The sequence below is a fragment of the Neodiprion pinetum genome, chromosome 3 (genome assembly GCF_021155775.2).
Source record: "Neodiprion pinetum isolate iyNeoPine1 chromosome 3, iyNeoPine1.2, whole genome shotgun sequence".
Lineage (NCBI taxonomy): Eukaryota > Metazoa > Arthropoda > Insecta > Hymenoptera > Diprionidae > Neodiprion > Neodiprion pinetum.
Window position 1 is genome coordinate 556,567 of NC_060234.1, and position 11,896 is coordinate 568,462.

Here is an 11,896-nt window from a genome sequence, read left to right on the forward strand (position 1 = left end):
AACACCGAACGCTTATTTTATTACTTTCGTTTTATATAGTCGTCTATTGTCAATTGACAAACGGCTACGCCACATTTTTTAGCGACCAGCAATATATATTTAGCACAAAAAATGCACTTTTTGAGCCGACGTTCGGATAATTGAAGTTCTACTGTACACCGATCACTCATGCCGCTTGCTGGGAAAAAACTGGAATACATAATTCGGACTTGTGATAGAAAGAATAAACAAAGATATTGATTGAAAATGATTTCTCTTATTTTTAATCTACCTTCTTCGCTCCATCTCTCTCTTTCTCTTCTCCTCATGCCACGTTTTGTATTTACAAGTACAAAAATGTGTATTCTTTTTGAGAATGCTACATACCTATATTTACATAAGATCGTAATAAAATCTAACAATTGGTCATTATTGGCTAAGAGCGGAACATTTTTGAAATAATCAACTTTGTTTTACCCTATGTTCACCATTTCTTTCTACACTGACGGAGTTTTTCCCCTCTGCCTTTAGCACTGTGCAAATTTTTCTCAATGTTATCGGGTCTTAGGAGATGGGCAAAATATGTCTCTATCAAGCATACCTGCTCGTACAAGTCTTCCGTTGACATTTCAACAACATCCGAGCACTCGTTTAACAACCATTGAAAACTTACCGGCAATTCCGTTTCGAAATAATCAAAATTTTTAGGCTTCACTCGACTGAAGACACAGTGATACATCCAGTAATCTTTCGAGGGTATGAACAACTTTTCCGAGGAGTCCAAATCACTTTCTGAAACACCCGACGTTTCAAAGCTCTCAGATCCTCTTACTTTGGATGGAACATGACCAATCCCAACGCTTTTTGACTCGTGACTTTGCATTTTTGGTAATACACCTCTCGGTGATTTACAAATTGCTGATTTTTTTATAGCTCTGGGTGAATTCTCTTGAACGAATCTGCCCTTACAATCGCGTACGAGGTCTTTCGTTTTTTTAGACATTGATTCTAATTTTTCTACTCTAATACTCTCTTCGTCGGGACAATCATAACTACCGTTTGTGTTAATACAACCGTAAAGATTTAAATTATACTTCTCACTAAATGTTTTCTCGGTTTCTTGCTCACAATTATCTACAGATTCGTTATCGCTGTCTGAATACCGGTCAGAAGGGACGAGTAACTTTCCATCGTGTGTAACGTCTCGAAATCCAAAGTCCAGATCATACTCGTCAATTTGTTGAAGATCAGAACTTGTTACATACGTTCGCTCGTAGGAATGTCTTCTCTGACTGTCGGTTGCTACCATTGCTTGTACACTGTCGTAATAAGATTGATTTACTCTACTCAGTCGGAATGCTTGCGAATTTTGCTTCTCTAAATAAAAAGATAAATCTTCACTTTTCTCCACATGCTTCTCTTTCTCTACACTGCAACTCGTCACTGTAACAGACTTGTTCAACTCGGCCAAGCTTGGGAGTCTTTGTTTCTCGAACTGGGATACCAGTTTATGCACGAAATGGAGTCTGCAATTTACAATCCGCAGCCCGATTCCGAATTCAGCGGCAATTTTAACGATTCTGTAAAAAAAAGTAATCGACGTTGGCACAAGTTTTGTTTTAACCCTCCTTGCTCGCGTTTCATGCCTACTTACTTTTCCGGTTTAGTCATGTAGTAAACTTTAGTATTACTGAAATTGCATCTCAATATATCGGGAAAATCGTACATAGGATGTTGTAAAAGTTGCTCTAGGTACGAATGTTGTGGAGTAGAAGATGGTGCAAATATATCAGCGTCTTTGGAGTATTGACTGTTTTCTCCTAGTTTGGTAATGCATTGTTCCATAGCATTGGCTAGCTCTCTGGGAATAGCATTTTTATAGTCTGTAATCTCAGGTTTTTCCTCTCTCCTCGAGAGCGCAGATTTTATGAAGTTCACGTATACCCCAGTGTCTCTGAACGCATCTGAATCGTTCTTAAATTTAGTTGGAAAATGTTTGCTCATCAAAACATTGCGCCGGCATTCTATGTACCGCTGCCACTCCCCGAAGCTGAACAACTTTGAATTCAGCTCATCTTCAGCCATTGCTTTGCTGCAACCAAAATAGAATTGATGAAAACTTTAATGGATGTAATGTTAAGCGTTTCAGCAAGAATACACGAGAACATGACCAGATGCTAAATCTTTCAATAAACAATCACATGATTTAAAACGATTTATTTCCTTCATTTGCATCTACATGGCAACCTGCTGTCCGGATCAAAATACTTTACAGTTTTTCGTTCGCTTGGTTTAGCCCCGAATGTAACAACATTTTTTTTTGCTACAGCATAGGGCATTCTCGGCGTGGAGAAATGCACCCCCCAACAACCATTTTTTTTTAGAACAATTCCGCCGGATGAGCAATTAGTTTCGTGATACATTGCATCGATATTGAGCTTCAAAGTATCCTCAGGACAGGAACCTGCCGTTACTTCCTCTACGATTTTCCTGGACAGTCCGAGCTTAGCAATAGTTTCTCCATGACCAGTCATTGAGCAGCCAGCTAAATTGTTCGCAAATGTTCCACAGCCAAGAAACGGCGAATCACCTATCCTCCCAACCATTTTCCCATTCAATCCACCCGTTGTTGTGCCTGCTGCCATCGACTGTCCGTCCCATGCTACGCAGCCAGTGGTCCCCCAGCTTTCTAGCAGACATGACCATGTTTTATTTAACATGTAGAGCAAGCGAGTTGACCGTCCATGTTCAGTGATTACTTTTCAATAAATCGGCACTTTGAACATCTTCGACATCGTATTTCAGGTCCTGACTACAATTATTAGATAAATGCAGAGCCAAAATGGCCTTTGGCGAAACCATATTGCCTCCCGAAATCCAATGCATATCTGTACACCTCGACAACTTCTTAGCACCATCCCCGACCAAAATAGTGTTTGGGTAATTCTCAAGGACAAACTTAGCTAAACTGATTGGATGTTCGATATCTGATACTGCTGCGACGGAACCGATCTCAAATCTATTCCCATCCATGATACTTGCATCCATTTGAACATCGCCTTAGTCAAAGAAATGCAATTTATATTAAACTCGTGTAACCAGGCCAGAATGAAAGTTAGCTACAAACCTAGCTGGTTCAAGACCGAACCATATCCACAGTTAAAAAATTCGTCACACTCTAGCCACCACAAAGCAGCTTCGACCGCGTCAAGAGCATTTCCACCATCCATCATTTTTTTGTAACCACGACAGACTGCTTTTTTACAACCATCAAGCTTTTCGCACATCACCATATCGCTGCACTGTCCGCAACCGCCGTGTACAATTATACAACACTTTTTCTTTAAATCTGACATCTCAATTGCTGGTTCACAAATGGATGTGGCTAAACTTTCCACCAAAGGCTTGCAATGAGGATTGCATAGTTTACAGGTTGGCATATTGTTGCAAGATTTTTTTTTTAATTTCGATATTTTGTTAAAACAAATTATTTTGCAAAGCTTACAGAAATTTTGAGTTTAATTTATAGATTGTCTTAATATCTAATCAACAACATTTTTTAAACGAAAACAACATGATTTTGATGATCAGAATATAATAAAAATTGACTGATCATATTTCCATGGCTTATGTGATGATTTTAATCATGTTAGTACATCGGCGCTTCCATTACTATTGGTGTATTATACTTTTAATTTGAATTATACTCCTCTCTTTATCTTACCTGTTGATTTTTTCAGCTATCCTGCTTATCTCATACTCTGTAATTCCGTCCATTCCAAGAAGAATCTTTAGCACAACTATAATAAATGCCATTGCCCGTCCTTCATAGTTTGGGATCAAAGAATCAGAATGGGTAAAAACCATCGTTGGAGCAGAAAGGGCGACCAGCCTTTTAGTGTAAATGAGAATTCCCTCTGAAAGGAAGAGTAAAATATATATTTTAAACAGTGATGCATACCACTAGATTTACAAACAGACTGACACTGATCCTACAACTTGCTCGGTTGCTTACTTGGTAAATTCAGATCCGTGCAGTAACGCTGAATTAACGGTGGAAAGTCGGGACAACTTATTTCAGAGACAAATAAAAACTTGGCCATCTCTGCGCAAGTTCTCCGCATACCTTTATGCGTTATCTCATTGCTCTGAGTTAAAAACTTTACATCGCTTTCGATTAAAGCAATTTCTGCCGGTAACAAATGGTCAAGTCTGTAATAAGACAGGTGGCCTTCTCTACTGTACCTGAAGACATAAGTTTATATATCGTCCGTTGTTACAATGAACAATTCCAAACTCACCTTAACATGTCTGCTAAGTGTATACTCTGATCGTGAATTCTCAGAGCCAAATATAGGATGGCCCAAAGTTTCATTGGCGTTATAACGTACGGACCAGTCCGATACTTCGTTGTTACATGCGTTTGCTGATACTTCACTCTCTGTGCTCTAGGAAGCTTCTTGGACAATTGCTTAACCCTCTTAGCCTCGCTTTTTGCATGCTTGCTGTACTTTAGTCTGTGAAATGAATCGTTATTTAGCTATATTCCAGCGAATGCTGATAGAATCATGAATCGATAAACGGCTTTCTTGATGAAGAAAAAAGCATACTTCTCTACAGAGACGGACGACTGACTACCACCTGATCGGATGCTGGCTAAACTCTGGCTAACAAGGCTGAGAGCATCACTTTCCGAGCCAGTTTGTGAAGACACTAATCTTTCATATTCCGCCTTGTAAAGTAGCCTCTAGAATTTCAAAAAGAATTATGACAATCGACTTGAGAAATAAGTTTTTACTATACTGAGAAACTTTGAGTAATTACCTTGTGTTTGGAAAGCTCTCTATTGGAACTACCTTCACTCAGTTGACTTGAGATGATGGAAGATGCGCTACTTGCTCTGCTACGCTTGCGTTTGCGCGACTTCAACTTTCCATATATAATATCAGCATCCCTGAAAACACAGAAACAATGTGCATCATTTTGGGAAGTTTTTTAAGCTATTAAAATATTTACTTTCAAATGCAGTATAGATATTCTAGGATATTCACCAGCACCTTACACGCTTACCTTTTGTGATATCTTCGGGCAAGTTTGGGCACTTTTCGACAAGTTTTAGATGTAAAAGCCACTTCTACTTTCCCCAAGTAGAATGCCCACAATTGGAGGACTGTAAGTTTAATATCTGAGGATGCACCCAGCTCGATCAACTCGTCCGTTAAACCAATTAGCACAAAATTGTACAGTTCCCACGTCGACCACTGAGCGCTTTGGTCTGTGCAATAATAAAAGAAATGCATTACACGTATATGCGATTTAATTCTTTAATTCTAATGAATTTACAGCTGCTTATTTCAATTTTTTCATTTTCATTAATTGTTCACCTGTTTTCTCGGAATTGTCATTGGCTATTTTACGTTGCGTTACGCGTATTCCTTCGAAACGTTGCTCTAGGATTGCTTCTCTTCTTTCCTGAAATTCAATTGACGTATATTGAGTACAGATGTCATATTTCTATAATGGCAAATCAAGGGTTTCGTCATGTGGGTGCGAGTTAATCATGTACGCCGTTTTGTTTGATTCTATACAATGTCTAGGTTATGTGGCAAAAAATCAAACCTCGTTTTGTGTTTGGCATTCACTGCAGAAATAAAAACCCGCTTCTTTGTAAAATACCGTACCACGGCAAACCTTGCAATTGTCCATCGCGTTGATCACGTTTTACTTGCAATAATTACTAAAGTATTAGAAGTCAAGACCACGTGCGTAGCACCCGGCACGATTCATTCGCAGTTCCGTACACGTTGTACATAACACTGATCTGAATAGTGCATAAAGTATAAAGATCGGTATCTGAAATCCAAGGTGTGCTAAGCCCAGCTTTTCGTAGCCAACCAATAGAAAAGTTCCGCCAGTTAACGTCACAACAAGTGGTCAATTCAAAACTGTTGAAAGATTTAGAGGTAGGTTAGAATCGTTTGTCACGCATAAGACCATGGAGACTAGAGCATTAGACGTAACAAATGTGATCCGTGACCCGCCACATTTATTTATACGTTTATCTCAACGGTTCATCAATGTGTAGTTGGTGTTATGTTGTATTTAAGGTCAGGGATCAGTCATGTAATTTCACTTTTTACATTTCCGACTATCCAAGCATTCTGATTGGTTGGCTATGCTTTGCAATGTGTAAGGCGAGGTGTTTCGAAAGGTTTCTCTCTGTTTCGAATAGGGTTCTGCATCGTGGTTCTGCAAGCCAGCAGGTTAGCAATATTCTGCATATCGTCGATCGTTATTTTGGACATAAGGTTGGTAGTGGATGAGGACAGCTGATGCGGGAATGACACCTTGCCTGTGAAATGAAACACTGCTGTGAAATATTCGCTTGATAACCAATAAACCAGCGGATTGTAGGTCGACAAAACTTGATAACACCAAAATCGATTTTGACATCATATTTATAAACTATACTGCGTTATCGTTCCTCGGTTCTCTGGTTGTTTTCATTTCATCTAATTTATAATCAGTTACACAGGATGCAATATTCTTATATCTCTTCATTTTACAGATCAGAATAAACGAGAATGTCTATTCTCAGGCTGATGAATTTGTCGGTGGGACGTTGTGGCGTCCAAAAACTTTCACGTTATGCCTTTTCCTCATTTCATCAGCCAACGCAGACTCAAATATGCCAGAGTCAAATGCGCGACATCAACCTCACCCATCAAAGATGGTATAGAAATTTTGGCCACAAAAAGGATCCAATTCCATGGCTAAAGTCATTTTGGATGGCGTTTCTGACATTTGGATTCATAGGATTCGCAATTGATTGGGGGTAGTAAGGGAATGCGAATTTTTTTCCAATCTTTAACCATTGATAGGCAGGATTTTAACATCCTTGATTCTTACGTCTTCTTTGCGATATTACAGCTTCAGTACTCCCAAGATGCCGAAGGTGGATGCTGCCGAAGCTTTGACTGAGAATAATGAGAGCACAAGTATTGAACAGGGTGGACAAGAAGATCAGAAAAAGAAAAAACATAAGCGGGAAAAAGTTGGTTTCAGAGATCGTAAGGTATAGGATACAACTCTATTAGGGGGGGGGGATTACATATTGGACTCCACGACAAAGCTGGAATTATATGGACATTTTTGAAACAATATATTAATTCAAATTCTTAAGTAAAAGTGTATTTTATCAACTTTTTTTTCTTCACCAATTACCAATTAGGTTTAATTTTGTTGTTCAATCGTCTAATCCTTTTATAAATGGATATTAAGACCGACGCTGAAATGTATTGCAGATAATAGAATACGAGAATAGGATGCGTGCCTATTCAACTCCAGATAAGATATTTCGATACTTTGCAACAGTAAGAGTTACTAGTCAAGAAGGCACTGAAGTCTACATGACTCCGGACGATTTTCTCAGAGCCATTACACCCGGCATGAAACAACCGGATGGTAACATTGAAAAACAACAGTTTGAAAATCTTATTATTGACACAACTTCGAGCTGTGTTCGAGTGACGATTAGATATCTCTCTCTCTCTCTCTTTCTTCTTTTTCTCGAGCCATGGTTTTCAATTTCCCTCAACACGATGTTGCGTACTCAAAGATAACAAGAAAAGTGTTCTGCAATGATACACAATAACCCTGTAAAGTGATATATGATTGTCATTTGGAACAACAAAACGGTGCATTCAATGATCAATGCTCATCTATGTCTTGCATTGGGATATTGAACCACTTTTTAAGCTCATTCTTGCTCTATAATATACTAACAGTACCAAGAAATGCATTAACCACACTATTGCAACACTTATACTTGATATACTACGCTCTTTTCAATGATCGGTATCACATACCTACCACTTCCTTTCAGCAGCTAGATAACTTGCAGATAATGCTTCAGGTGAATTGAGTCATTTCACTTCAATGCCTTTGTGGAAAGTAGAATAATAATGCATCTGCGAATAAAAAAAAATATGTAACTACTATTTGACGATAGCTTCTTTGTATTAAAATTTTTATTTTTACTTTTGAAATGACACTGTAATCATCCTTTGTCTAACGCAAATTTTTGTACTCAAAGGTATACGTTATCTGTAAATGATAATCACGTTTAAAAAATATGTCCTATTCATTAAAATCAAGTCGTATTGTTAATGAACAGATTATTGAATATGAAAACCGCATGAGGCATTTTTCTACACCTGATAAGGTCTTTCGGTATTTTGCTACCCTCCAAGTAACAAATCCAGCCAACGATGCTCACGAGGTGTTTATGACCCCTGACGATTTCCTAAGGTCAATGACACCCGGCCTTAAGCAACCCGATGGTAATTAACAAGTTATTGTTCATTACCGTTTCCACAATTTATACTTCTTTTTATTTTTGCGTATTCTAAGGTTGCGGGAAAAAACGATCTGTACCATTTGTTCGATCGAACATAATGTTTTTCACCTCACCGTTATATACGCTGTAGACTGACCTGAATTTTATTTTACCTCCTTGAATATAATTCTTTTTCCTTGCACGTTACTTAGAAAAAGAATGTTAAAAATGCTATTACAATTCTTTTTATCAATTTGTCAAGAGAATTTCTTTGATGCTTATGTTACCCTAGATTATGGGGATCTTCGATTTGTATAAAATTTCAATGTCTGCATGAACACCGCTTATCAGCATTAACATCTCTAGTAATAAGCTTTAATATATGTAATTATTCAATCTACACTCTGGTCTTGTATCCTCAAAAGCATTATGGCATCATGTTTCAGGCCTGGGGTTAGATCAGTATAAACGTTACGACCCTAAGGTACGTTATGAAGTTTTGAACTGATGATAGAGAATATTTATTAACAAAGTAAAATCCCTTCAAATTTTCCTCTGAATAATAAACTGAGATATCGATTACTGTTCTCAGAATATTCATACGAAATTAGAACTGGAATTGGATGAGGACAGTATTTTTTATAAACTGGGAAGTGCTGGGCTCATTACATTTTCCGATTACATATTTCTCCTAACAGTGCTATCAAGTGAGTACTATCGGCATTACTTGTAACGATGATTTGATCACCTCACGATTATTCAGACGCGTATCTAGGAAAATGTAAAGTTGTAAACTTCTATCATATTTTACTCGCAGCTTCGAGACGTCATTTTGAAATAGCCTTCCGGATGTTTGATCTTAACGGAGATGGTGATGTTGATTCAGAGGAGTTTGGAAAAGTTGCGACATTAATTCGCCAGCAGACCAGCATTGGCAATCGTCACAGAGACCACGCAAATACCGGCAATACATTCAAGGTAACGAATGGAACATGAATGTTCAGCAGTAATTGTTATTCTCATATCGTTCTGGTTCTTGACACAGGGTGTAAACTCTGCATTGACGACGTACTTCTTTGGTCCTAACATGAAGCAAAAGTTGACAATAGAAAAGTTTTTGGATTTTCAGCAACAGCTGCAAAAAGAAATTCTCAGTCTCGAGGTATTTGGAACAATTTCTTCTTCGCTAAACGGTCGCGCAAATTCATCAATGAAAGCAGCTGCTCGTTGACTTTATCCTTTCTTTACTTACAGTTTGAGCGTAGAAATCCTGATGAGAATGGTAATATTTCCGAGGTAGATTTTACCGAATTACTTTTGGCGTACGCAGGCTACCCAGAAAAGAAAAAATCACGGATGCTGAAACGAGTTAAAAAAACGTATGTATCAATTATACTAATTTCATAATGATTTTGCTGTTGAAAATCAATTAAACCTTGATGTATCTTAGTTTCAGAGAGAATCCCAAGGGCGTAAGTAAGGAAGACTATCTGAGCTTTTTCCATTTTTTGAACAACATTAACGACGTTGATACCGCTTTGACATTTTATCACATAGCTGGAGCATCGATAGATCAAGGTATGAAAATTTGATTATCACATCAAATTTTGTGAATTGATTGTAAATAGATCACATCCCGGAGTGACTAATCTCCTAAATTTTAGCAACGTTGAAACACGTCGCAAAGACGGTTGCCCACGTCGACTTGAGTGATCATGTTATACAGGTTGTCTACACGATATTCGATGAAAACAGTGAGTAACAGAGTCGCAAAATTAAAGATAAAACCTTGCATAAGTTTAATTGTTTTCTTTTCCCCCCTATTCAGTGGATGGTCAACTTAGCAATCGAGAGTTTGTGGCAGTGATGAAAAATAGGCTTCTACGTGGCTTGGAAAAGCCAAAAGATACCGGCTTTGTTAAGTTGATTCAATCAATGGTTAAATGCGCCAAGAACACCCATCCAGTATTGTTTGAAAAATAGTTTGAAATCCTTGCAATTAGATATTTCAAAAGTTTAAAAATGAATTTGCTTTATTAGCCCACCGTAAAGAGTCGCAAAGTGAGTGCGAAAAGATTGTTGAAATATTATGTGTAATGTTAATAACGACTTTGTATATGATGACTAACCGGGTCTGACAATGAAAACTATCACAAATATGATATTTTGAAACTATTTGTAGGTAAATTTTCACTTAGAGTTTGTGAATTTAATTTTAATTTGCTTAAAAATATATTTATAAAGTTCTTTTGTATGATTGTATTTATTCACTGAATTTTCTGTGTACTTTATATAATAAGTTCATACGTATATATAATTAAGAGTCAAGTTCGGGAGTTATTGTTCTTTTTATAATGCAACACACAAATGATCAAATCACACATTATTATGTACTCCATGAATGCAAAACGTGATATTATAAAATATATTGTCAGGACTCTCTAAGACCCAGTTTCAGAAGATCAATTTCTTGTTGAATTACTTTCCTTCCTTTCATAAGCACACATATACAAAGTGGCATAGCCTTTCACAATAATGGGCCTAGTAGAGCATGTTATACAAAAACTTAGTGCTATGAGTCAAGAAAAATACCTCAGATTTATTCCGACTTTGGTCCGGAACAGATCTCTGTCTATTTATCCCAGTAAATTTTACTTACAAAATGCAAATCGTCGAAAAATCTGTGTGTATTTACTTGATAATTTTCATTTTCAACACCAAAATTCGAATTAGTGGCAAACCTATTGCCGAAGATGATCCGGATGAAGTTGATCCATCAGGTAGCGTGATAACTATGTGACGTATTTGGTGATCAGTAATAACAATACCTTTCCACAACTGTAAAAGTCAATTGAGAAAAACTTATTCAGAATACTAGCAAGTTATATACATTAGAAACGAGCATGTATAGTAAAGATAAAAAAATGCAAAACAGATATGGATGCGGTGCAGAAAGGAGCAGCTGTTGAGATGCCAAGAAACGCAATTGCTTATCTTCTACAAAAAGGCCAATTCTTTCAGTAAGTTTTTTTCACCTATTTCACAATAAATATGTTTCTTGGATTGTCAGACTAATCGTAAGGGATTGAACAATTCGATCCGTGTAGAGACATTTTTTCCGAACAACCAACTCCAAATAAAATAGAATTTGGACATGTTTGTGAGAATCCGCGTGAATGGGAACAGCGATTTGAGCAGAAGGACTTGAAGAATAATCGTCATCAGGGAAAAGTGAGAGTTAATTGATGAGTATTAAAAAAGCGTACTTGATTAGTCACCGAAAATCGTGTTGTATCATATATTTTTTTTTTTCATAACTGCAGGTGAGATGGGGAAACACGAATGGCGGTTACGGAGAACACTATTGGGATTTAAACCATGCCGGAGGAACCAGTGAGGAGGACAAGTAATGGCACAATTATTAGATTAATCGATTCGTAAATTATAACTCCAATGCTATACTGAATATAATTCCTTTTCGTGTTACTATTGACTTGAAGTAATTATACGTACATACATATAATAGTAGTAGTATACTACTTTTCTCAAAGATGCGACGTTGAAGCAAATGCAAATAAT

General features: G+C 37.3%; 3 protein-coding genes across 9 annotated transcripts; 2 read left to right on the plus strand and 1 right to left on the minus strand.

The window, feature by feature from the left end:
- Positions 1–2,115: 2,115 nt before the first annotated feature.
- On the minus strand, positions 2,116–5,995 carry TAF1B (TATA box-binding protein-associated factor RNA polymerase I subunit B). Its single transcript, XM_046614949.2, has 9 exons — positions 5,599–5,995; positions 5,364–5,451; positions 5,050–5,254; positions 4,804–4,933; positions 4,590–4,726; positions 4,281–4,496; positions 3,995–4,224; positions 3,704–3,896; positions 2,116–2,664 (listed from the first exon to the last, which is right to left on the minus strand). Exons 1-9 carry the CDS (start codon positions 5,683–5,685, stop codon positions 2,205–2,207), a joined length of 1,746 nt encoding a protein of 581 aa, XP_046470905.1. The 5' UTR covers positions 5,686–5,995; the 3' UTR covers positions 2,116–2,204.
- A 137-nt stretch (positions 5,996–6,132) lies between these two features.
- On the plus strand, positions 6,133–10,783 carry MICU1 (Mitochondrial calcium uptake 1). Of its 7 annotated transcripts, none has more exons than XM_046614953.1 (12): positions 6,133–6,242; positions 6,548–6,817; positions 6,910–7,054; positions 8,156–8,321; positions 8,764–8,801; positions 8,910–9,024; positions 9,135–9,295; positions 9,363–9,479; positions 9,572–9,696; positions 9,768–9,895; positions 9,982–10,071; positions 10,146–10,783. In XM_046614953.1, the coding sequence occupies exons 2-12, from the start codon at positions 6,564–6,566 to the stop codon at positions 10,298–10,300; spliced, it is 1,494 nt and encodes a 497-aa protein (XP_046470909.1). In that variant the 5' UTR covers positions 6,133–6,242; positions 6,548–6,563; the 3' UTR covers positions 10,301–10,783. The 7 variants fall into 7 exon arrangements, with proteins under 7 accessions (XP_046470909.1, XP_046470911.1, XP_046470910.1 ...); XM_046614955.2 differs by having other exon boundaries at positions 6,212–6,287; XM_046614954.1 differs by lacking the exon at positions 6,133–6,242 and adding an exon at positions 6,249–6,475.
- A 105-nt stretch (positions 10,784–10,888) lies between these two features.
- On the plus strand, positions 10,889–11,891 carry LOC124213561 (uncharacterized). The gene is made up of 4 exons (XM_046614969.2): positions 10,889–11,097; positions 11,253–11,337; positions 11,425–11,548; positions 11,641–11,891. The coding sequence occupies exons 1-4, from the start codon at positions 10,980–10,982 to the stop codon at positions 11,725–11,727; spliced, it is 414 nt and encodes a 137-aa protein (XP_046470925.1). The 5' UTR covers positions 10,889–10,979; the 3' UTR covers positions 11,728–11,891.
- Positions 11,892–11,896: the final 5 nt, after the last annotated feature.